This window comes from Furipterus horrens, unplaced genomic scaffold, assembly GCF_987537825.1.
Source record: "Furipterus horrens unplaced genomic scaffold, mFurHor1.1.pri manual_scaffold_3, whole genome shotgun sequence".
NCBI classification, from domain to species: Eukaryota; Metazoa; Chordata; class Mammalia; order Chiroptera; family Furipteridae; genus Furipterus; species Furipterus horrens.
The window spans coordinates 86133085-86159643 of record NW_028327173.1 but is presented as its reverse complement, the minus strand read 5'-3'; the positions used below and the strand labels follow the sequence as shown (position 1 = coordinate 86159643).

At 47.9% G+C, this 26559-nt stretch overlaps 1 protein-coding gene across 1 annotated transcript; it reads left to right on the top strand.

The window, feature by feature from the left end:
* Positions 1-14: 14 nt before the first annotated feature.
* PXDC1 (PX domain containing 1) lies at positions 15-26497 on the top strand. The gene is made up of 5 exons (XM_090269823.1): positions 15-346; positions 14246-14337; positions 15067-15184; positions 22789-22900; positions 25261-26497. Exons 1-5 carry the CDS (start codon positions 91-93, stop codon positions 25376-25378), a joined length of 696 nt encoding a protein of 231 aa, XP_090125949.1. The 5' UTR covers positions 15-90; the 3' UTR covers positions 25379-26497.
* Positions 26498-26559: the final 62 nt, after the last annotated feature.

The window sequence follows — 26559 nt, the reverse complement described above, 5'->3', positions numbered from 1 at the left end:
GGCACACACACCGGCGCGGACGCGCCCCCTGCCGGCTGGCGGCGGGGGCCGAGGGCGCCCCCGGCGGCGGGGGCATGCGTGGCCCGCGGTATGGCCTCGGCGGTGTTTGAGGGCACCTCGCTAGTGAACATGTTCGTGCGAGGCTGCTGGGTGAACGGCATTCGCAGGCTCATCGTCAGCCGGCGCGGCGATGAGGAGGAGTTCTTCGAGATCCGCACGGAGTGGTCGGACCGCAGCGTGCTCTACCTACACCGCAGCTTCGCCGACCTGGGCCGCCTGTGGCAGCGGCTCCGGGACGCCTTCCCCGAAGATCGTCTGGAACTGGCACGCGCGCCGCTGCGTCAAGGTGCGGGGGCTGCGGCTCTGGGGTGGGGCCGGAGACGCCTCGGGATGGGGTCCTAGGGGGAGAGCTGGTTGCGTTGTCGTTTTAAAGTGCATTAAAGTGAGGGGGGAGGGCAAAGGGAAGTTACTTTAAGCCGAGATTGCGGTTTCCCCCTTCGTTCCCGGCATGGGATAGGGGACTCTAAGCCGCTTCCTTCCCTCGCTTTCAGATGAAGGGCGCCCAGGGCTCCAGTGGTAAGAGGACAGGGAGTCGGCTCTTGGAGCCCCAAGGCCTCCCCGGCCGAGATCACCGGGATGTGTGCCCTGACCGTCACCTAGGACGAGAGCAGTACCAGTGCGGCGGGCGGCCAGTGGAGGGGTTTCCCCCAGGCTTCTCAGGCTCAGCCCCTTCTCCGGATTAGCGATCGCCTCCCTTCCCACTCCCGGGAGGGCTGGCCGTGACCCCCGCCCCGTCCAGGCGGAGGCAGGAGGGGGCTGGGGAAACCGTTTGGGAAAAGTTAAGGACAGTGTCCGGCTAGTGGTCGCGTCAAGTCTGGCAGCCGCCCCTCAGAGCCCTTTCCCGGGAGGGGCCGCGCCCTTTTGACTTCGCTGACACAGGAACTTGAGTGCGAGTTGCCACGCAGCCTGCTGTCATTGCTCGGGAAGGGCAGCCCCAGGGGTAGCTGCAGAGGAAAGCTCGGGCCCGCACCCCAGGGGTGGGTCCACATGCGGATTTGATTAACTGCAGCGGCCTCCTCCCTCTCTTGTGACTGGTCCTGGCTCTTGGGGACCCGAGTTTTCAGAGAACTGCTGTGGCTTCCCATTTCCTACTGCGTGGCTGACGTCCATCCCACAGCCTGCCCTTTGGAGGCTGGGCAGGGAGGAGGTTGAAAGAGGGGAGGAAGGGCCAGAGAGGCTAAAGGTAGGAGGGGAAGGATTGCAGAGGGTGAGATAAAGGGCCAGGAAAGTCTGTAGGGCTTCTGAGCAGCCCCACGTCCTTAACTCTCTGGGTGACCACCTGCAGCTGGTGACACCTGGAAGCCTTCATTTCTGCAGTCCTCTTAAGCAGAGACTTGCTGGCACTTTGGGGGCATTTACTGAAGCTGAGGGTGGGCCGGGAGAAGTCTCCTTAGCTGCTGGTCTGCCTGAGGTCTTAAGATAACCTCTACTTACCCCTGGTGATGGCCCCCCACTCCAGAGTGTGAATTATATGGACCATTAGCTCAATTCCCATGACACATCATCTGGCAGACACATCATTTTGGAAAGGCTCCCAGAGCCAGCAAGTTTGGAGGCCCCGAGTGAGACAGCTTTCCTTTCGGTTTTCTCTTTGCTCCCCAGATTCTCACATTTATAGCCACTCTAGAGATAGTTTGGTGTTATTTTAAACATGGCAGCAGATTTCCTTGGGTTTTCTATTTAACTGTGTTAATTAAAAATAATTTCACTGGAGGACATTTTTTTATTGCTTGAGAGAGAAACACTGATGTGAGAAACATTGATTGGTTGCCCCTTGTACATACCCCAACCAGGGATCGAACCCACAACCTAGGTATGTGCCTTCACTCTGTATCGAACCTGCAACCTTTTGGTGTACAGGGATGATGCTCCCAATCAACTGAGCAACCCAGCCAGGGCTAAAGGACTTTATAACAGCCCACTATAGAAATGGCTGGATTCCTGTAAGAGCTGGCTCAGCACTCCCTGGGACTAGATGTGGGGGGACCTTAATTCTCCTTCTAGTCCTTGATTCTCTGCATGGAGTCAAGCTGCTCCTTCGCCAGGTACTACCTAAGTTTTATTGTACAATTCTAAGAGAAGTCCTTTTCCTTTCTCAGATCTTTGTAAGTCCAGGGAAATCGTTTTCTAAGTAAAATACACCACCGTAATGGAAAAGAAGAGCCCACTTTATTTCCATGTGCCAGGTATCATCCTGGGTGCTAGGGACACAGTAGTGAACAAAACAGAGATACACACACAAAACCGCTGCTTGCTTGATTCTTTTATGGTTGGGAAAAGTCTAGAAACAAACAAGATAAGTAAAAAATACGTTAGATAGCGAGAAAAAAAAAGTAAGAAAGAAAAGGCGCTATCACTTGAGGGCGCAGAGAGGGTGGAGTGGTCTGGAAGGTCTCAGGAAGGGACTGAGCCAAGTCACGTCACTGCAGAAGGAAGAAAGAGCATTCCAGGCAGAGGCAAGAGCAAATGCAAAGGACCTGAGGCCTCTAGCTTCCTGATGGCTTTGAGTGGTGAAGAGGCCATTGTGGCTGGAGTGGAGAGTGTAGTAGATGATTAGGGAGGTGGGGAGTGGGCAAATCACACTCATATGCAGGTTCTTATTCAGAGATGGGGTGCATGGAGTGGAAGTGTGACTTGACCTGACGTGCAATCCAGCTAATAAGCTGAGAAAGACTCTGAAAGGAAGCCCAGCGGGAGCTGTGGGGGGATGTTGTGCCAGGTGTAGCGGAATAGGTATGAGAAGTGGTCAGACACAGTATGGAAGGGAGAGACACAGCATTTACTGAGAGACGGAATGTGGGGTGTAAAGGAGTGTTGGGCCCACAGCAAAGCTTTCAGCCTGAGAAGTATAATTGCCCTTCACTGAGACAGGAGGCCTGCAGGAGGAGCTAAGGTAGGGCTCCAGCTTTCAGTACTGTATTTCAGCATTTTCTCCAAATATGGCCCCTCACTGAGAGCCTGTGTGGTTCCTAGTGCACGTCTGTGTTCACCTTTATCACTGAAGATATTAATCTACCTGCGCACTGTAGACGGGCTATTCTTAGATTTGACATCTGAGGGATGGGAGGTGAGGCATCCAGAGTATTACCAGGAAGGTATGGACACAGGCATGCCCACCAGCCTCCTGCAACCCTGACAGCTAGCTGGAGGAAGATGTTAGCTCTGATCCCAGGCCCTGAGCCTAGCAACTTACTCTCAGGTGGGCAGAGAGGGGAGAAGCTCTGTGCTATCCCAAACCAGCTGGGATAACACCACCTGATGGAGGAAACAGACTGCAGAGTCCCCAAGTTTACTTTCTAGGTGGCTGAAGAGGGTGTACAGGCCACATGGTCTCGGGAAGCAGATCAGGGGCACAAAGCCCATCTCTGTCCAGCCTGGTGGGTGCTTGGGTGGGCCAGCCACTCACCTGTGGCACAACCCCCACCCCATGCATAGCTTTACCTTAGGGTACCCTGCCCCTCCTAATGGGCAGTTTTGACTTCTCAGGGGGACTTGAGGCAGCCTTTCTGAATCACAGACCAGTTCTGAATCCCTTCCATGTGCAGCGCTCCTGGGCCAGGTGCTCTCCCTAGCCCCCTGGGCAGTAGAGGCAGTATGCCCTGCCATCCCTGTCCAGTGCTGGGACTGTGCACCTCCGTGGAGCCTGCTCTTTCTCTCTCCTTCTGTTTTATTTTTCCCAAATCTGCACCCTCCTGCTGCCCAGACTTCATTCTGATTTCTACTCCTTTCTCTGTAAGTGGTCGTGTGCCTGAGTTTGGGTCAGGGTCCAGGAATCTCATCCCATCAGATCTCACTGTGCTGTGGGCACCAGGTGACCTGAGCTAACCCCTCAGCTAGAGAAGGAGCCAGCCAGAAATATACATAGGTGGTCTGGTAGCTGGCGCCCTAGGTAGTTGTCCTTTCCATCAAGTTTCAGAGGAGAAACTTGATTCTGCTTCTCGATCAGATAGCACCATGAACCCACTGTAGCATCTTGGCTGCCCTCAGGATGGACCCAAGGGACACGGGTCCCCTTCTCTTTTAAAAAGAAGTCTAGGCCTCACATTTCTCTGCTGTCTCTCTTTAAAAACACTTTGCCAAAAGGTGAAAGATATTTCTGCATTGTGGACAGTCAAGATAACAGAAACCACTCAGCCATGGAGTACAGGCGCCAGAGCACGGCCCACTGCTCCTGACAGCGCTCTCTCCAGTTGTTGCCCTTCATCCTCCTGTCCTGGAGAAGCAGGGATGGTGGTAAAGAGAGTGCCCACAAAGGGTTCCCCTCCATCATCTTAGTGGGACCCCTACAGACCAGGCATGTGGCTTTGCTGGGGCAGAGAGTAGAATTTGGTGCTTTGTGTGGGTCAGGCCCAGGGACTGTGCTCCAGGGGACAGTTTCATGAGGGACAGATGACTGTGGAATACCCGGGGCTGGTGTGTGTGTTACCATAAGCAGCAGAACTGCCAGGTGGACAGGGTTCTTGTGGCCAGAGCCTGCATGGAAGGCCACGGCTGCCCTTTGTTCCTGTGGGCAAGCCCCATAGTGGTGTGTAAGGTCCTGCATGTCTCAGGCCTCCCTGCCTCTGCCCTAGCCATCCCGGCCTCCTTAGGGCCTCCACATTTCCAGATCCCAGGGCCTGTCCTCCTTCTCTCTCCCTCACCCTCTTCCTTCAGGCTTCCTAACCTGAGAGGGTGGCTCCCTGGCTGTGAGTCTTCCTGGCCTCCCAGGGGACACCCCACTCACTGCAGCCATTGTTCACCTCACATCCACCCTGCTGGCTAGCATGAAGGCACTGGGGAGGCAGGCTTTCTGCCTGGCCTGTTGGCCATGGTAGCTCCCATACTTGCTAGGTTGCCTGGCAAGGACAGGAGGGCAGGCGTTCTTTGGGATGAGTGGATGTGATCGGTGCTTCCTGCTCTGAGAGCCTAGAGTGGGATGGTAGTCCCTTTGATGTTTTAAGGCAGACTGACTAAGTGAATGGCTTCTTAAACACGTTTAGTAAGGGAGTTCTACTTTTAGTGAGAGAATAACGAAGAGGCCTAGAGAAAGAACGATGAAGGGAAGGATACAGTCAAGATCAGTACTTTTAAGTCAAACATATTTCCTCAAATGATAAAGTAACGTTCACTTAAGGGAGCCTCCCACATCTGTAGGAAGAAGCACAGGAAGGAAGACCATCTCCTCGCACCCCCTTCTTGGGTCCTGAGAAAGTGTTATTTTGTCTCTGCCTCTTCTGTCTCTGTCCTGCTTCTATCTCTGCCCTGCCTCTCATTCTTGGGAAAATGCAGAGAACTTAACGTGGGGTGGCATTCTCAACTCGAACAATTGGGTGCAAGCATCACTGAGCAAGGGCAGCTGGCAGGGGAGGGTGAACCAGCTGGGCACCACCTGTGTGTAGCAGGTGGGAGTGAGGGGTAGAGATCGCTAGAGTGGCTGCGGGTCCCAGGGATGCTTACGTGTACAAACAATATAACCACTCTACGTTCTCAGGCTCATCATTTCTTAGTCTCCATTTCTTGAATGTTGGCTACCTATTTAGTAAACAGGTGCACTTAGGACGTAAGCCTAGAAACTTTTCCTAGAAAACCTAAAATATTTTTTCCAAAATTTGTGTTGTGTTCAGCTTGTAAAGAATATACTAGTATATCTCTTAAGCATGCCAGGTGACCCTGCATTCCTCACCTCTTCCTCATGACCTGCTTCTCCATGCAGTGTGTTGGACACATTTGTGAAATGGAAAAGGAACTCCGTAAATGTGATTTGTTATTTGACTTGACTTGAAAGTTTATGTTGCAGTAAATTTTCCTAGGGCTCTATTGTGGGCTCTCCTCTTAAAGTTAGACTTGTATTCTTTGAGTAATGGACACTCTTTCGTGTGATTTGGAAAGGATGGTCTATCTTCTCCACTGACCCAAGAAGCCTCCTGCCTTTATTTTCAGAATTATAGCAGCAGAAGGCACTCAGGCTAGGTTTGGGTTTCCCAAATCTGTCCTCGGAGGAAGCCTGGGACAGTTCCCTGAGGGATTCCACTCAGTGCCTCCACTTCCTGAAAAAAATGGGACTTTGGACCAGGTCTCTAAGATTCAGAAACTGGTTTGTTTATATTTGTTGTCACCGATAGATCTCTGTGCTGATGTCAGCATGTTCAGTTTGGGGGGTCCAAGAATAAATCAGGTGTTTGTGTTTGCATAAAGAAGCTAATTGTGAAACTGACAGAAACACATTGGTGTTCTCAATTTCCAAGGCTAAACTAGTTTAGACGGAAAGGGCACCCTACCTTTGCTGCCCTGGGCTGATTTTAGCTCTCAGATGTATGTAAAATAGGCACAGTGAAACTGATATATAATTGTGTTATCAATATTTTGGTTTCAAGTTTTTCATTGGGGCTAAATCTGAATAAAATTTTCACATCACAAATTGTGTAGTGAGCTCTGAAAAATTGAGGTTGTATTTTGTGATTATATTTTTATCAGAAAGTAGAAAAATTTCTGGAGGCTGTGAGGTCTACTGAGTCAACTTCCTGTTAGAAGAATCCTTGTGTGGCTGGTAGTGGATTATCCCTTCCTGCCCTCCTCACTGGACCAAGTCCCATGGCTTTCACAGAGTGCTATCATCCCCTGCTGGCCAGTTTTAGGATGACAGCTTCATAACCAGGAAGTGTTTTGAGTTTTTTTCTGCTGATCTGCAAATTCACAACCATTTTTCCTGCTTGCAATATTTATTATTATGGTTTTAGATAGTAAAACTGAGCCAAACAAGATCCCCATAAAATTCTCATTTTATCACTAATATTTAGAGTGTAAAACCCCAAATTTTAGATAATCCTAAATCATTGTTTAAACATATTTTAAAAAATGTTTACAACTGTTATTTACTGTAAACAATTGATATTTTAAAAAGCTGTGTCAGCCATTAAAAAGCCAAAGCTTCGCCCTGGCTGGTGTGGCTCAGTGGATTCAGCATCAGCCTAGGAACTGAAAAAGCCAAAGCTTATGGGTCACAAAGGACTGATACAATAGATGGGATAAAAAATATGAAAAAAACCCACTCAAATGCCCAGAATTAGTTTTTCTGGGGTAGCAGTACTTCATGGACCCAGTTTCTGTCATCTGTCCCTGAAATATAATGAAATGTCCCAAATGTGGGTTTGTAACAGAACCCCTGGGCTGCTCCGATTGAAACAGAACCCACGGGCTGTTTAGTTAGGGGCCCGATTGCCCGCCGCCAGAATTATAACTCTGAATACCAGAGTTTGGTGAAAAGAAAAAAGAATTGTTTATTTACACATAGTTCTGCCTCCCCCTCCCTGACCTGGCCAGTCTTAGGAAAGTCAGAAACACCGTTTCCCTACTTCCTAGGCACAGTTCAGCTTTACCAGTAGCTGCCAATCACTCAGTTCTGATTGGGGAGGTCCTTTCTGTGCTGTGGTGCCCTCCAGCTCTCAATGCAGGACCGCCTGGATTCTCAGCCTCCTTGTAAACTGCCTTCTTCCCGCAAACCGCATGGATCTCCTCTCCTTCTCAAAGCAGCCTGGCAAGAGCCTCTTCTTAAAGCAGCCTGGAGACCCCTTCTCCAAGCCAGATGGAGGGAGCCCACAAGAGCCAGAGAGTGAGGGCATGAGGGCCAGAGAGAGCCTGAGAGAGAGCCTCCTAGAGCCAGAGCCAGCCCCAAATGTCCGCAGCTCCTTCCCTCTTCCTCCCTGCCTCCTCTCTCCCCCTGCGTCCTCTCACGCAGTGGGTGTTGCAAACAGTTCTGACCATTCACAGAACCCTACGGAGGCTCTGTCTGCTCTTCTGTACCAGCCCACAGTCCAAGACCCCTCCCATCTTCCTGAGCCTTGGAAGTAAAGCGGATCTTTGCAACAATGTTTCCAGCCACTAGCTCCAGGCATGCAAGGGCATCCTGAAAGCTGCTTCCTGCTCCCTATCTCCCAGCCGCAAACTCTGGGGTTTGTTTTTGGACTCCCCTGTTTCTGTAACAGGTTCTGCTCACAACTTCACCTTTCAGTGCTGTGTCATTTTAGAACTTATAATAATTTTGGGTGTCATCAGCAGGTCTTTATGGTTTCCCCAGTTGTGAAATTGAGAAAGCATGGAACAATTAGAAATGTAAAGATGAAGATTTATTTTATTTATGAACTGTGGCCCTGGAGAGCAGTTTGGGGTTTGTTTATATTTAAAAAAATATTTTCCTAACACATTAAATATACCCACCATTTGATGGGAAACACTTAAAACAATCGAAGTAGGGTGATTTTCAGGGTCCAGGAGAGGAGGGAGATGTGGCTGTTGGAGGGTATGTTTTTTTGTTTTTTGAATTCTCACGGTAGGATATACTTATTGATTCTAGAGAGAGGGTAAGGGAGGGAGAGAAAGAGGGAGAGAGACATCCAGCGGTTGGTTGCCTCTCCCAAGTGCCCTGACCAGGGATCTAACCTTCAACCTTTTGATTTACTGGCTAACAGCTGATGCTGCAATCACCTGAGCCACCTGGCCAGGGCATGTTGGAGTTTTAAGAGGCCCAGGCTGATAGAGGCCCCTAGAGGAGTGGTGAGTCCTTCATGCTCCCTCATCTGGGCGTTGGGGGCTGTGCTGGGGCGAGGCAGCCTCCACCAGCTAGCCCTGCGGTCTGTGCTCGTCAGCCACAGTGTCCGTTGGCCCTGGTCTGTTGCTGTTAGGTGGGTTTCAGTGAGTGCAGCTGACCCATCACTTCATGAATTGCCTTTGATCAGCGGAGGCCCCTGCAGAGGAGAGTCCAGTGCCCTTGTCATTCACGTGGACAGGTTTCCTTTGAGAAAATTGGGGGAAGCACCTTCAGAAAGCTGATCTAGGATCGGCAGCTTGACTGTCACCTGGGAGGCCATGATGGGGGAGTAAATGATAAAAAAAAGTGCTGCAGCTAAAACCCCAGATTGTTTTAGCTTCTGTCATTTCTGTTCTTGCAGGGAGGGATTTCAGTGTCTTCCTCTCCCCATTTATATTTCCTCAGCCGCCCTTTGTTTTGAAGCACGTTTCCGTTCCAAAGAATACCATTTTGCTTCCATTAGGAAATGGAAGAACAGGTGAAAGGAAGCAAAATGATTCTGCATGCTTCCCCAAGTAAAATCAACCCAGGATGGCCGGTGACTCAGTACACTTAATGCCACTCTGCCCTCCTTGGGCTGCTCTCTTGTGAGGTCAGTGACCTAGAACCTGCTCCTGGTTGGTTCAGGCTGGGGTCTGGCTGAATGTGAAGTGGATTAGTGTGAACTGCATTACTGCCTTGCAAGCAGTATGGAACACACACCCAGGAGATAACTAATACTTAAATTCTGTGCTCTCTTAGGCAACTTTATTCAGTCATCAAACAGCTAGCAAACATTGAATCCCCTGCATGTGTTCGGCTCTGTGCTGATTGCTGATCAAAGCGAGATGAACCAAAGGCACCTCCTACGCTCAGGTTCATGTGGTTGATTTCGGGAGACCCGTAAGTGAAGGAGCAAGTACAGTGCAGAGTGATGAATTCAGCAGAGGTCAGGAGAGCATTTCCTGGAAGCCCAGAGGCAGACCAAGTCTCCCAGACTGTGCTGTGAGGAAGGCTTCACAGAGCAGAGGGCATATGCCAGCCCATTAAAGGACTGTTGGGGTTTTCCCATACAGCAGCCCAGAGGTGGGGAAGGTTGGCAGGCACAGTTCTCCCATCAACAGGCAGTGCTGCATGGGGTCGGGGGCTGTGTTCGGGTAGCATTGACCTGTTCCTTGGGGGGTTGTGTGAGGGTGCGGGGAACTCACAGGGCACAGGACCAGTAAGGTGGGCTGGGGTCAGATCAGGGAGGTCTGTGCACTGAGTTAAAGCCCTGATACTATTTCCAGAGGCCTGACCGTGTGCTTCTTGCCTTTCTCCAGTTCACTCTGGACAGTGGGACAACAAGAAGATAGGGTTGCCACACAAAATGCAGTTAAGGTTTAAATTTCAAATAAACAATGAATAATTTTTTAGTAGGTGCCTATCCAAACTATTGCATTATTCATTGTTTATCTGCAATTCAGATTTAAATAGGCACATTGTTTTATTTGCTAAGTCTGGCTGCCTTAAAAGAAGATCAATATAGAGCAGAATGTACTTATCTAATGAAATTTTACTCTTAATCCAATCAGAGTCATAGGCTGAGCATTGAAATCAAAGATGTAATCAAACTTACGTTGTTAAAGCAAAGATAAAAGAATTAGAAACCTTTATATTGATTTGAGGTTGTTGAGTTATGCTTTACAACTTACAAAATGGATATAAATATTCTGTATGCACTCACCAGACAAGGGTTAATCTTCCTACAAATGTACCTACAGAACATAACACACTACTGTGATACACTTGATTGACTTAAGACTAGAAGTCTAGTTTTAATAAAAACTGAAGTACAATAATAGTTTTGCTCATCTTAGAATAATGAAGCACTTGGTGGGGATGATTTACATAATTGTCCTCTCTTTTTAAAAACAACTTTTTAGAGGATTTTGGCTCTCTTTTCCTCTGTACACTTCTCTGTAGCAAGCAGAAGATCAAAGTGTCTGGTGCGAAACTGTGTGTGTGTGTATGTGTGTTTGTGTGTGTGTGTTTGAAATTCTATTCTGAGAAATTCATGGCCTGAAGAACAAGCATCCTGAGAATATGATGTTTTTCATCCTTCCCTTCCCTGACTTCTCCAGTGTGCAGGGTGGTGTGGTGGGGCCGGGCAACCTGAGGAAAAAGGGGGAAAGGTGGCTCAGTCCCTTTCTCTGCTGATAGCTGGGGCATTGTGCTGGGGTGTGTGCACGGCTGTGTAGACAGAGGCCTGGGGTCTCCCAGTGGTCCAGCCATGACCCACTCTCCTGCCTCTGCAACTCCTGCTTCCTGGACAGCTGCCAGCTGGCCACCAGGGCCTGTTTGGCTGAGGAGGGTGCGCTGGGTCAAGCAGGGATGCCCGAACCCAAGGTGGCCTGTGCTTTATAGGAAGTTGAGAGAATGATTCCTGGTCTTGATTTGAACTGTTATTGTGGAGGATCCTCTAACGTAGCCCAGGTTTTCAGAAATGACCTCGCCCTCTGTCTGGGGTTGCTCCTGGTTTCCAGAGGCTGTATATTGTGGGCCTCTTAATTTCAATACGTGGTTTAGGAAATTAATGTTATCACTTATGTAGACTTAGTAAGTGAGTTGCCTAAAAGACAGGCAACCCTTTTTCCTGTAAAACAAGATGAAACCAAAACTTTTAAAGAACTGATTCAGTAACTGATAATAGTTCTGAGATTTCAGCCTGGGTGGTTTGGTCAGAGCTCACAGGGGCTGCCATCCTAGGTCAAAGGAAGTATGGGAAATGCATAAGTTTTGTTGGGACTCTTGATTTTTCCCATCCCTCGGAAGCCAATATACAGAAAATGTATGGGAATATTTGTGTTCCTCACTGCTCATGGGGAGAAAGAAACTTACCCTGAACCTCTATGCTGCAGCCATAGCATTTTAAAAACAGTATGAGAGACTTCCAGCCAAGATGGAGGCCTAGACACACACGCTGCATCTCCCTCCACCGCTAAGAAGGAACACAACTACCTCAAAACTAAAGACAACCAGAAGTTCCAGAAAGTCGAGCTGCATGGAAGTCCAACAAGATATAAAGAGGAAATACTCATCCAGACAGGTAGGAGGGGCGTAGCCAGGGCAGAGAGGACCCAGTGTGGTGGCAGCAACAGCAGTGGCAGCGGCAGGGTGGCAAAAAGTGCAGTCAAACATTTTTAAAAAGTCGACAGGGACACCTGGGGAGCACTCCCAGCACCAGATCAGACTACACAGCTCACGGTTGCAGCATTGAGGGCAAAAAAAACCTCATTGCTTCTGATTGTGCAGACCAGTGGGGGTTGGGGCGGAAGCAGAAATTGCCAGTCTCAGCAGAGTTCGCTTGTTTGAAGGGCCCCTACGGTCCTAGAACGTCTGCAGACCCACCCTCTCTGGGAACGACGGCCAGGGCAACAGCTAGAGGGGCGTCAGTCCCATACAGAAGTGGGAGTAGTGCCTAGAAAAGGGGTGAGTGCTGAGCAAGCAGCATTGTTCCCTCTCAAGACACCCCTTCCTCACATAAGGCACCACAATGTGGTGAAACGGGTTGCCCTGTACTGATGGATATCTAAGGCTCCATTCCTTACAACGTAACAGATGTGACAGTTCTACCTAAGACACAGAGGCAAACACAGGAGCTTGTCAAGATGAAGAGACAGAGAAGTATGGCCCAAAAGAGGGAATGGATCAGTGTTCCAGTGGGAGAACTAAGCAACTAGGAGATAGCCAACCTAACAAATGAGGAGATAGCCCATCTAACAGATACAGGGTTCAAAACACTGTTGATAAAGATGCTTACAGGCTTGACACATGCTTAACTATGGCATACGCATAAAGGAAGAAGTGAAGGCTATGCTAAATGAAACGAAGGAAAATCCATACAAAACCAATGGTGAAGGGAAGGAAATGGGTTCAAATCAGTGATTTGGAATATAAGGAAGGAAAAAACAGTTCACCAGTATAGAATGAGGAAACAAGAATTGAAAAAAATGAGGAGAGGCTTAGAAACCTCTGGGACAACTTTAAACATGCCAACATTGGAATCATAGGGGTTCCAGAAGGAGAAGAAGAAGAGCAAGAAATCAAAAGCTTATGTGAAAAAATATTGAAGGAAAACTTCCCAAATTTGGTGAAGGAAGTAGACATACAAGTCCAGGAAGCCCCGAGTCCTAAAGAAGCTAGACCCAAAGAGGACCACACCAAGACACATCATAATTAAAATGCCAGAGGTTAAAGATAAAGAGAGAATCTTAAAAGCAGCAAGAGAAAAGCAGAGAGGTATCTACAAAGGAGTGCCTATAAGACTATGCCTATAAGACTATTGACTGCTTTTTCAGAAGAAACTTTGCAGTCAAGAAGGTACTGGAAAGAAGTATTCAATATGAGGAAAAGCAAGGACCTACAACCAAGACTACTCTATCCAGCAAAGCTATCATTTAGAATGGAAGGGCAGATAAAGTGCTTCCCAGACAAGGCACTTCATCATCACCAAGCCATTATTATATGAAATGTTAAAGGAACTTATTTAAGAAAAAGAAGATCAACACTATGAACATTAAAATGACAACAAAGTCACGACTACCAACAATTGAATCTAAAAAATAAAAACAAAAACAAACTAAGCCAACAACGAGAACAGGAACAGAATCATAGGAATGGGGATCATTTGCAGAATTATCAGCTGGGGTGGGGGGGGGAAGGGGGAGAAATGGGGAAATGGTGCAGGGAATAAGAAGCATAATTGGTAGGAACAAAATAGATAAGAGGAAGTTAAGAATAATATAGGAAAGGGTGAAACCAAAGAACTTCTATGTACGACCCATGGACATGAATTAAAGGGGGTGGAATTGCTGGAGGGAGAGAGTTACTGGGAAGAGGGGAGCTAAGGGAAAAGAAATTGGGACTACTGTAACAACATAATCAATAAAATATACTTAAAAAAATAAAAACAGTATGATACACTTTCCAACAGCCATGCAGGACTTCTGATAACTGGAAGAAGGATAGACACTCACATTCCTGAAAAGTGCTGTGAGTCATGCCACATTGGTTTTCTCTGGGTAGAAAGCTGATTTTTTTTCCTTCCAAACTCAGCATTTAAATGACTTGTTTAAATAAGGGCTCCAATTAGATGGGCCTGTGGCCAGCAGAATGAGTCCCTTCTTCCACTGTGTCCTTGGGAGTGGGTGTGTCCTAGGCAACCTCCTCTGGCTGCAGTCACTGTGCTGCTGGCTGCTGAGTGGTGTCTGGCTGAGCTCTGACCAAGTCCAGGGTATTTGTGGAGCTGGCCCAGGCTCTCCCGCAGAGAGGGGTCTTAGATGGTCTCTCTGGGACTTATTCCTGCCTGCCCCACTCATTTGTTGTCCCTGGCCTGCCAGCCTCCTTCTTTTGGACAGTGTCACCAGCGTACATGCACATCATTCATTGGGTCTTTGAAACTGAACATAAGGGTTAGAGCAGGTCTTTCAGAGTGGGCTGTCTGCACATGAATAAGGCTGAGCAGACATACCCAGACACCTTTCACACACGGTGACACTGCAGTGGCATCCTCATCTTGGGATGCCTATTGTCTGTATTTAATTTTGGAGCATATTTCCTGGTTTCTTTTTCTGATTTTAGGCATGTTTGTCTCAATTGTAGGACTGGTCGCCATAAAGAATGCCCACGACATAGAGACCAGGCTCAATGAGGTGGAGAAGTTGCTGAAGATCATCATAAGCATGCCATGCAAAGTGAGTGTGGTCAGGTCCGGGTTGGGTGAGAGGTTGGCACATTCGGCCAGCTTTCAAATAACTGACCTGCTTGTCCCCTTGACTGCTTGCCCCTCCCGGAAGTAGCAGGCCGTAGGGAGGTGGGTGGATATAACCAGGAGAAAGAGACTCCTGTGAGCTCCAGCGACTCCCACCTTTTTTCTCCCTGGGAAAATGGAAGATGGGCCAAGGAGGTGTTGAGTAGGAAGGGATGTGGCCCCTCCACTCCAGTGGCTTTGCTTTCTTGCCTCCATGCAGAAGCCCACAGGTTTTGCTGAGGGTGTTTGAGAAGAGGGCATGTGGGAACCCAAGGGAGTTTTAGCATCAACACCAGCAGGTAACCTTTAAATGAAGTTTGCCAGCTTTGTGTGCAGCAGTGATTAAGAACCTGGACTGGAGTCTGGCAGGCTACCTAACTCTTGTAAGCTTCTGTTTCCTCCTCCATGGAGGGGGAGAGTCGACATACTCACAGTTTTATTACAAAGCAAAGGGAGATGTGGTGAAACTGGGGGACATACCAAGCACTCAGGAAAACTGGCCGTTGTTTCCATCACCCGGTCCTACCTGCATTTTAGCCACATGGGGCCATAAGGAAATCAAAAGTCCAGTGATTGCAGCCTCCTTGGCGTAGTCAGTCCTGTGGGCTATCTGAACAACTCAGGGCCATCTTGTAGAGGATTAATTTTTAGTAATTAACCTATTTTTGCCCAGTATTCTAGGTCAGAAGTTGTGCTCACCTTCTTTGAAAGATCTCCTCTGGATCAGGTGTTAAAAAATGACAATGTACATAAAATTCAACCCAGCTTTCAAAGTCCGGTGAAAATATCAGGTAAGAGCTACAGGGAAGGCCTGGGGAAAACGCTGCTCTGTCTTTCTGGAAGCCTTTTCAGGGCGTGGCGTGCATGGTTGGACATACCTTGCACCCTTGGGCTCTGGAAAGACAAGCCAACAGTAATGGGTGAGAGGCTGTTACTGGACCTTTATGAAACAGTGTGCTTTCTGATGTAGAGTTGACACTCTTTCTGCTTCCTAAGGGACTTATCGGTTATATAAATTGGAACTTACTGAAGAAATAGTATAATGATGAGAATATCACTAAGGCATTTTTGAAGCAAATTTTTGGGATCAGTGGAATTGGTAGTCTAGCTTGCTAAAATAAGATAGTTCATATAACGTAGCGTTGAATTTGTTCATAGTTTTAGGGCAGTCATGGCCAAAAGGGGAGCACACAGTTTAGGTATCATTAGCATTGATAAATTAACTAAAGAGGTAAGGTCAGCAGTAGTAAGAGCAAGTTGTCACCTGAGTAGAGCAGCTGGCCAGCTCACCTATAGGGTCAGGTAGAAAGAGAGGGGAAGCCTGGACTTCACCCTTTGGTAGTTTTCTAAGGTCTGGGTTGCACTTGTCATTAGAACACTGTTATTTTTTTATGGTACTGTTTTGGTGAAGACTGCTGAGGAGCATTGTGTAGGGCAAAGAGCTCTGTCCTGGGGGTCTCAGGCTTTGGGCTTCCCCACGCAATAGCAGTCAACTTGTTTTGGACTACAAGGTAGCATTTGAGTGCAGTTGTCGGGGAGTATGCTGGGTGGAAAAGGAAGGACAGTCCGTTGTAAGAGGAAATGCAGCTTAGCTCAACATGAGAGCCTATGGGACATCTCAATCTGTAGGAAGGAGAGAGGAGGGATTCTGCATCCAGCATTCCATTAGCGAACGGAGGAGGAGGGAAAGAAGTGCAGGAATGGAGGAGCAGGACTCAGAATGAAGTTGTTCAAGAGAAGATCCCAGAGCTGGATCCTAAGAAGAAATTGTTGATCATGGTGATGGGGAGAGGAGGACAAGTTGGGATGATGTCATTGGTAGGAAAGTGTCCTTTTGAATTCAATGCCACAGCAGGGATGAGAGTCCTACTTGTGTGCTGGGTGAGGTAGACAGGTTAGGCAATTTCTGGAAACCCAGAATGGAAAAGTTACTTCTAGATATGACTGTGTGTGAGCAGGATGGGTAGCAAGCATGGGCTGTCTGCTACTTTAGAATCTACCCACAGTAGCTTGCAGTGTTTTCTTAGAAAGAAGAGCAGAGGGATTCAGGAGCTCTTCTTGGCTGCACCACTAGTATCCAGATCCTTCCTTTTAGTGGGTGTCTGTGGATTCTAGTCTTATGGTCTCAGAGAGAGCCCTGGGACCCTAATTGTCAGCTGTCTGGAGTTTTGCATGCTGTCACCCAGAGCGCAGGCAAGCTTCTGTCCCTTAGTACACAGTGGGAGAGTCCTAGCACTGGTGTCTCTGTTTTGCTTTATTTCTTTCTGTTTGGAGCAAATGCGAGAGCAAAGAGCATCACAGTCACAGTCCTTTTGGGACTAGTGCGGGTGGCATGAGCCGAACTGTTGCATCAGGTTGGCCCCTGGAGTGTGAGGAGGACAGATGAGCTGTGTGGAATTGCATCTGCTTGAGGGACTCCTGGAGTGCAGCACCTGGACCATTCCCAGCCCTTTGCCTTAGTGTCCTGTCTCATCAGTGACATGGGTAAATGCACAGCCATGCTTATCCTACAGAGCTGAGTACTGAGATGAAGTTTAACAGGTAGAGCTGTGGAGTCCCGTGCTGAGTGTTTAAATATGTTCTCTGTCTTTGTGCAAGGACTGAAGAGAGATGTCTTAACTTGTACTGTACATGAGCCTCAGCAAGGCCTTGCATGCATGACTAGGGACACAGCATCCAAGTCTGGGAAGGCAGGGGTGGTGACCTCTGTGTGCCATCCAGAAGCCCGGGTCATCTGGGGCAGTGTGCTCTGTCCTGGGACATAGCAGTGGACAGAAGTAACTACTGCCAGTTTTGGCACTGCACAGAAAACACTTCGTAATAAACGGAGCTGCTTAACAATGGAATTTGTAAACATCTATTGCAAATCTGTCCCCAAAAGCCTCAAGCCTGGGGGCCTGTCCAAGGAATCCTTGTATCAGGTGGCAGGCTGGGAGAGCACCTCTTGAACCCTTCCAGAGCTAAGAGTCTCTGACTGCAAGGGGTTTGTTTCCTCCTTTTCTTTTGCCCTAGTCAGTTGGGCACCAAGTCTGGGGATTCTCCCTTTGAAGCTACCCAACCTTCCCTTCTTTGCTCCTGGACTTTCCGGCCCTCTTTCTGAAGTCTTCCCAACATAAATTAGTGTGTAGGTGTGCAGGTGTGTGTGTGTGTGTGTGTGTTCCCATGGATGTAAGATGCACTCTTAATTATTTATTGCATGAAGAAATCAGTATATTAAGGCAACAAACTGTGCTAAAATAAAAAATTATTTTCAATGAAACTGGTATTTGCAGTAGCACTGATATCCCTTTGAAGACTTAGTGCATACACGGGCCAGCCGTATCCTTTGGTCTCAGTCCCATATTTCAGGTGTTGCTGGATCCAGGGATCCTCAGGCCCTGAGCCTCACATCTGGCACCCCCTGAGAACATCCACATGTCTCTATCAGCCTCACCCTTTCCCTAGTATAGGCCCCAGATAAATACTGATGTGGTCATCCCAGAACTCTGATTTCATGAGCTCATTAATTTTCCCAAAACCTTATGCTCACAATAAAACCCAAGTCCCCTAGTCGTTCTAGGCATGTCGGAGTCTGGCTGACTCTAGCTTTTTGATTTTGTCACCTTAGAATCCTGCACTGCAGACCCTCAGCCCCTTCGGGGCTGGGCTTTGCTTGTGCTGTGGCTGCCCCTCCATTCCCACTCCTATCCTGTGAAATTGCATTCATTCCTAAAAACACCCTGGCTTGCTGCCACTCACCCAAACCCTCCTCGTCCTCTCCCCACAGACACGTTAGTGCTTTCTTATGCTGTTGACATGGCATGAAGGGAGCAGGTCCATGGGAATGGGCACTCGCCTCTCTGGCTGTGGGAGACTGCTCTTCATACTTGGACTTAAGAGCATCCAGGCTGTCTGCACAGCCTCCTAATGTTCAGACTGTGCAGTGGCCAGGGGCTCCACTAGATGGCGCCAGACGCTCCTGGTGGAGAACTGAGCTTGTCTTAAGTCCCCAGGAAGGACAGTCGGGAGATACTGTGGACTTTCCTGGTGATGCTTTGGGTCAATACAACCTTAAACATTCTTCATCCCATGTTAATCTAAGTGGTTATCAAGTCTAAGAAAAAAAGGTATATATGAATTAATGAGTTGAAGGACTGATGACATATGGGGCATATAAAAACATTATTGCAGTTAAAAAAGAAAAGAAAAATCACTATCATGCAAGCACCACAATAGTAGTTGCTGCAGAAAAGATCCATTGGTAGATGCTAAGATTAGTGTGAAATTTTTTCAAAAGAAACAGGAGTTGTAGAGCCTCAATGCATAGCCCCAAAAGATATTTCTAAACTACCAAGGGGAAGAGAGTAACCTTCCTTTGTAGAAACTGGCCGAAACCTCCTTACCGAGGTGATCCAGACCCACATCCCAGGTGTGAAGCCAGCTGATATCACATAACCCCTGATGTGATGCGTGCAGGAGAACGTGGTATCCCTCTGCAGGATTCCTGCCCAGGACACACCACTTCAGTTGAAGTTCTTTTTTTTTAACTTTTTTTTTTCTTATTTTTAAATTTTATTTGTTTATTTACTTGTTTGCTTATTTATTTTTAGAGAGAGGGGAAAGGAGAAAGAAAGGGAGAGAAACATCACTGTATGGTTGCCTCTCACTCACACCCCCAACTGGGGACCTGACATGCAACCTAGTCATGTGCCCTGACTGGGAATTGAACCAGCAACACTTGGCTCTCAGGCCAATGCTTGATCCACTGAGCCACAGCAGCCAGGGGTTTCAGTGGAAGTTCTTGAAGACATCAGACAAATTGAGAGGCGATGAGGTTGATCTGCTCCCAGTGCCCCGGCTCGACTGGAAACTGTCCGTCCAGCAGAGGTTTCATGACCACAGCAGAACAAATTTATCCAGGACACTGTATTTTGTCTGGGGGGGATGGGAGGTTGCTAATCTCTCTGGTGGAGAAAAGCACTGAACTTCCATCTCCTGTGTCTTTTATTGAGTAGGGGATTCAAGGTCAAGACTTATGAATCATCAATAAGCTTTCAGACACTTGGGTTACAGTTGACAGTTACCAATTACAGATATCAATCTAGAGCACACAGTGACGAGTCTGTGTCAGGGTCTGCTAAACATCTTGACACCACACTGGCATTAGGTGCAAGGCTTCATACATTTTTAGCTACAGATTGTTTATAGTTAAGAGATAAGAAGAGCGGAGCAAGCTCTAAAGCATAATATGCATTCTTTAAATCCAGTTCCCATGGGAACCCTCTGAGTGGCCTTCAGTCCTGTCTGCTGCACAACCTTTCGGTTTTCTGCTGAGACTTAGAGGCCTTTCCGGGAGAGGTGGGTAGAGGGCTGACTCACGGCTTGGGCTACAATTCCCGAACCCACAAGGAGCGGTCCCCCACAGGACAGTCTACTTCAAAAGTGTCATGGTCCCGAGAGAGGAGAAAACTGATGAACTGTCAGAGGTCCTAAGAGACTATGACACAACAACTTAATGCAACAGGGGGTCCTGGATTGGGTCTGGAACCGAAAGAAAGGGGCATTAGTGAGAAAGCTGTTGAAAGTCATGTTTAGTTAACAGTATTGTGCAATGTAAATTTTCTGCATTTGATAATTGTACCATAGTTACCTAAAATAATAACATTAGGACTTGGTGAGGGATATGTGAGAACTCTGTACTATTTTTACAACTCTTTTGTAATTCTAAAATGAGTGGAAAATGCTAAGAAAAATAAGAAATGGCAAAGCAGGACTCCACTGAATGTGAAAAAATATGAATGCAAAAGTATAGCTTGAATATAAACTATTTCATGGAATCAGTCATGTATGTGATTAAAGTAATTAAATTGGCCAGTAATTTTTTTCTTTTTGCTGTAGTTACTAACCATACTTCTAAGACATTCACATTTTAAGTATGTTTAAAGACAGGTTCAAATGCTGTAGCTTTTTTGCAGTCATAACATTGCTTTAGTAATTTTTACTTGCATGACACAACAGATATGAATACATTTGCAACAATGACAGTAATAACTACGATTTATCAAGTCCCAGGCCCTTAATAGGTTCTTTATAAACACTATCTCATTTAATCTGCATCTGATGTCCTTTGGGATAGATACTGTTGTTCCCATTTTACAGATGAAGAAACTGAGCAAGAAGGAGCTAGCTTCCCGGAGATAAATAGCAGAACTGGATTTTTCTCAAGGGCACAGATGGCCTTGCAAACTATTAAACCACATTTCTGTGCACAAAGAACTAATATAGGCAACTAAGGAGTGATTTACTACACATCTGTTTTCAGAGGCTGGTAAAGATTCCATTTTCCAGAGCTCCAAATTCATGTTTAAGAAATATCAGGAAGTTCCTATGCAAGACATCTCTTCATAACGTTCACCAACATGTTGAGGCACTGGCATTTGTTTTCACTTGTAAGTGTCTCCCCCAGAAATTCCCCTGGCAAGGGGATGGGAGAGAGATGCTAGGCTATACTGACATAACTTGGAGGCTTTATGTACTTCCTGAGACAGATAAATTTGAGTCAGACTTAAAGCAGTTAAAGAAAGTGGTTTTGTGTGTGTGTGTGTGTGTGAGTGTGTGTTTTACTTACATTAGTGCTTCCATACATTGAAAATTGAGAGAATCTTAGTCTTTCTTGTTAAGATTTAGCCATCTTCAGAATCGCTGAGGCTTTGGTAAACATCTTTTTGCACCTTCTTGTACCTAGAAATGTCATAGTTGACCCTAGAGGTTCCAAGCACCAACTTTCTGTAGGTTTTCAGTGCTCCTTCTCAGGACTTGCAGGCTGTTCATGCTCATTCTCAAGGAAGTTGGAGCTCTGGTGGGCTCCAACCAGGAGGGCAGGGCAAGGCAGGGCGTGCTCTACTGACGTCACTGGGAGTGTGACTGACTGAGCTGGTGTTTCAGAAAACCAGTGAAACATGAGCTGTCACTTCTCCAGAATGCCAAGTGGAAATTTGAGCAGTAAATTTCTTGGCAAATATTATTGATGAATAGCCATTTAGATCATGGGGTGAGGAGGAAATCTTTTGTTTTTCTTTCTTCATTTTTGTGTAGTTTCCCTAAATCTCTTCATATGGAGAGAAATTTAAAGAACTGAGAACCAAATACCTAGAAAGATTAAAAATAAACATGGAGTTACATTCTGACTTATAAAAAAATAAAATCCATACATGGAAATAAAATAGTCTAAATTATGATGAGATGTAAGAATAAAATAAAACAATCTCCCGGACAACAATAGCATCAGATGCCCATTGAGACTGGGTGCCCAAGTGTCAATGCCAGTGGTCCCCAACCTTTTTGGCACCAGGGATTGGTTTTTCCACTGACGAGGGGCGACAAGGGTTCTGGAGGTGGAGCTCAGGAGAGCTTTACTTGCTGGTTGCTGCTCACCTCCTGCTGTGGATCAGGTGGAGGGGTGGGGGAGGCGGAGACAGGAGGCAGAGCTCAGGTGAGGTTCCCTCCTAGACTGGTTTCTAACAGGCCACGGACTGTACCAGGAGAGAGGAAGGGCTATTTTGAGCTGTGTGTTTCCATGTGTTAGGTCTTGAATGGGAAGATCATAATCCTTTGGATAATTCTTTGAATTTGAGAATGCATCAGATATTTTCCAGTTGAGGATACTGAGTCCTGAGATCATAGAGCTCATAGTTGGGCTAAGCTGCAGGGTCCGAGCTCCCAGCTCAGGCATCTCATTCCTGCCCCGTCAGGCACTGGACAACCATAGCCTCATGTCCTTAAAAAGCTAACACCATACATCCAAAGCAGACATGAGGATGTTTTCTTTGTTGGCCTCTTTAAATTATTGAACTTGGTGCTTGTTGGTAAAAAATCAGTTCATATACAGTATTAGATAAAGCAATAGGTGAAGTCACCCATTTTGGTTTAAAATGCTCACCGATCTCATTTGATCATCGTGGTAGCCCAGGGCAGTGACGGTGTTATCCTGTCTCAGACACAGGTGAGAGCTTAGAAACTGGCACCCCCGGCAGCGTGCCACAGACCTGGACTCAAACCCAGGCTGCCAGATGTGAGCTCAGTGCTCTCTCTGTTCCAATTTTCAATGCATGGGGAAGGGCATATGAGGAGAGAGCTCAGACAACCAGAGCCTCTTCCTGAGGGAGAGAGAGGCCTCTTGGCTTGCATGGGTTAGGTCAGCAGGTGTGGCTTCCATGAAGCTTGGCATCAGCCCCTTATTCTGTGTGGCAGAGCTCCAGGTGGGCTCCAGAATGCATCTCTGGGGTGCAGGGTACTCTCTTAAAATGTCGGGGAGACAGGGCAGTAGATGGAGGGTGAAGTCCAGAGATTGGTGTAAGCCCCAAACTTTAAAACCTTATCCCTCCTGAATGTTTCTCTTAACTGTTTTCATTTTCAGAAATCATGAGGTCCAATGGATTTTGTTTAGCCAATACAGAAACTATTGTTATTGACCATAGTATACCAAATGGAAAAGAGCAGCACCTGGGTGTGGATCCGGCAGAGCATCTGTAAGTATGCTGACTTGAATGTAGTTTTACAGACAGGATCCTGGAACCGCCAGCCAGTGTCAGGGTCTAAGGTTCACTGCCTGCCATGCAGAGCTCTGTAGGCCGGAATGACGTGGCCAGAAACACCCAACCATCCTGCCTGTATTCAGACATTTATTTAAAGAGTTGCCTTTTCTAGAGGACAGTAAAACCTTGGTTCATAAACCTTGTCGGGAACAAAGTTCCTTTGCCTTAGTGGCTGGCTGTGACGGGCCATTGAGTAGATGTGGCTAGGCTTTAGGGACTGGTCTGTACTGGGTCCTGGGTGGTACAGGGGCCACAAGCCTCCTTGATCATAGGGCCTGGTCTCCTGGGATGGGGAGAAGTGTCACCTGCATGTTGGCCTCACATTGCAGGGCTAGAAATTCTCCAGACTCCCCGGTGGCTGGAGCTTGGCCCAAGGGGCCTGCTCTGAAGGGAAGGAGAATGTGTCTGATTAGTGAAGGCAGGAAAGCCAGAGACACCACTTCTCCGTTCCTCCTCTCTCTTATAACAGAACTTTGACCATTCTAAGTGCTCTAAGGCAGCCCGACACCTGGGCCCCTCTTGAGGGACAGCCGCCTTCAACCTTGTGCTTCTGGTCATCTCCTTGGGAATTATGGGGCAGCAGCTTGAGGGGGCATCATAGCTTGGCTTCTGTTGACTGTCAAGACTAAGCCCAGGGCTCTCCTGATATGTGAGTGTCAGGAAGTTACTTAACTTCTCCTGGCTTCTCTTAATCTTTAGAGTGGGACCATTATGGTCTTTCAGTGTCTGTTGTGAAGACCTCAGGTAATAAGTGTGAAATGTCTGGCTTAGGAGCTCCTGAGATAGCTCTGGGTGTGCAGAGTCTCCATGTGGGCGCATGAGAAGCACATCCCATGGGTGGAGGGACCTCTCAGCGTCCCAGGTCCCAGCCCATCCACTCAGCTGACAATAAAAAATGGACCAGGGCAGACCGACGTGCCGAAACACACATCTGGGTTAGTTGACTGCAGGACAAAGTGTGACCCCAGGATGTGTCTCCTCTGCAGGCTCCCTATTCAGTGACTGAGCCTCATGGAACAGGCTCCAGCCAGCCCTCTCACTTTCATACTTTCTCAGAGGCCTCTTGGGTAGATGGCCCAAGAACTCTTCACAGTGACGTCAGGAAATGCTGGTATAAAAGGGTTGGGTGGTGATGCCGAGGGGGTGACCCTCTGAAATACCGTTGTCCCTTTCATGCCTTGCCATGACACACACAGGGGATTGCACCTGCTATATGTGTATATGGATAGCACATTAGTTCATGACCTGTGGGTACTCCATGCTAATGCAGGCTGGCAACATAGGATGCAAGATTATGTGTATTGAATGATGGAAAGGAGAGGTCCTCTAGCTTCATGGGAGGAGTGTCTGGCTAGGGCTTATCATGGTGGTGACCCTCCCTCATCATTCGTTGCTGCAGGGTTCTAGCTCTAGGGCCACAGTATTCTTCAGGTAACCTTTTCTGTCTTGGGAGGCCAGATGTCAGAATTGAGTTCAACTGTGAAGAGTTTTGCTGAGGAGAAACACAGAAAGCCAGGATGGCGTTGTGACTCTCCCAGCTAGCCCAAAGCTTTGCATGGACAGGGATGACTGGGCCTTAATATGTGGCCATCTGCCCAGGACACGTGGCTGGCAGGGAAAGAAAGCAACAGAAATCCTCTGTGATCCCAGGAACGCTTAAAGCTTAACAAAGAAATGTCCACCACCAGGCGGCTTGGGGGGGCATCAGAAGGGTTTGCCAGGTGTTTGTTTAGATGCCTGATCTAGGGCAGTGTAGCTGAGCTGATGGTCTGCTGCCATCTGTCTCTTGGGAGCAGTCTGTTTTCACACTCCGTGGGGCTGTCAGGCAGGTGCTATATGGTGACTCCCAGGTCAGGAGGACAGAGAGATGACATTTGAGTAGCAAGAGGTTTTTCCACCTGGCTGCAGCCGTCCTCAGCAATATTTGAGGCGGACCATTTGGCCCTGAGGCTGTGAATTCAGTGATGTCGGACCTGCTTGTTCGGAGTGTACTATGGAGTCTCGTAGTCTGTCCCCACTTGTCCCTGGAGAGGGCAGGTATCAGTACCCAGGACCAGAGACCCACTGTACTCAGGCAATGAGTGGGTGTGTCTTGAGGGGGATGTGAGTCATCTTCTCCCTGGTTGGCTGGAGGCATTGCCAGGCTCCCAGGAAATTCACTGCTGAGGTGACCCATACTGTGTGAGGTCGATCCCTAAGTGCCCTCCTGCTAATGACCTGTCCTTTCTCCCGTTCAGTGGAGGTGGGAGAGGGTAAGCCAGCCCCAGCCCTCACTTCTGTCCTTCCCATTTCAGGTTTGAGAACGGCAGTGAATTTACCTCAGAGCTGGAGGATGGCGATGACCCAGCAGCTTATGACACCAACTTGTCCTATTACCACCTGGTCCCCTTTGAGACGGACATTTTGGATTGAGCCTCCAGGGGACGCCCTGCTCTGCAGCCCTCAACTGCTGCTTCTGCTGCTGTTCACTACAGCGGCTCTAGGCCTGGGTTCTGTGGTACCTGTGTTGACTAAGCCTGGCTCTGCTGCCACACCCCACTCAGCAGCCCACATCTATGGGGCCTGGTGTTCCAGGAGTGGAGCAGTGGGGTTTTCTGGGATTAGGGCCAACCTCAAGGTCTCCAACAACAGGAGCCAGGTCTCAGGAGTCAATGAAGCCTGCCATTGCAGACAGGTCTTCCCTCCCCACCACACACCGTCAGCCTGTTTCTGCCTTCCTGGGACTCACTCCCCACAGTGTTTGGAAGAGCCACAAGTGCCTGTAGGACATCACAGTGCAAGGGCAGAACGCCCAGGGCCTTGCTGGGTTCCTCCTCTCCTGTGACTGCTTCATGGAGGGAGCCTTCCTCTTGGCACAGTGGGCCAGCACCAGCCGGGCCCCTTCACTCCCCACCATCCCTGACATATCCCTGACATCACAGCTGCACAAAACAATCCATGTGAGATTTTGTTGAGTCGCCAAGTTCTGGATGACACAGGCAGGGTATGTTAAGCAATCAGCATTTTCCTGGGAATGAGGATGTGTGGCTTTTGTTTCTGTTTTTCATCTTTATCTGGAAACTGTGGGTTGGCTTGTGTCAGAGAAGGGGGTGTGAATTGTGAATGGAAACAGGGACAGGAGAAATCATTGACCGTCAGGTGTTTATATGAGCTGACCCTGAGTTAAAATTCTCCTCTAGAGAAAAAGAATCCCTGCCTGGCCTGCCAGTATCTCTTCAGGGTAACTGCTGTAGCCGCCCTGGACATCGGAGGCGCACCTCTCCTGCTGGTTACCCAGCTCTCAATGTCGCAATTGCCGTATTAACATGAAAGGATGGGAATGAGAGGAAAGCCACTCACTCAGCCTGCCTGTCACCCTTTGCCCTCTGGGAGGGGCTGGGCCCTGCATGCTTCTCTCCTTTACATCCTCACAATATCTACTAAGGACCAACAATTGCTAATGTAAATAATAGTAAATTATTGAGAATCTTAATTCATGTATACAGTGTTTTTTAATCTATTTTAATGAAATAAAATTTGTTACTCTCCTTTTATGGATGTAAGGTGTTTGTGTATAAAGGTGTGTCTCTTTTTAGTTCCTGTCAGGAGGGGGT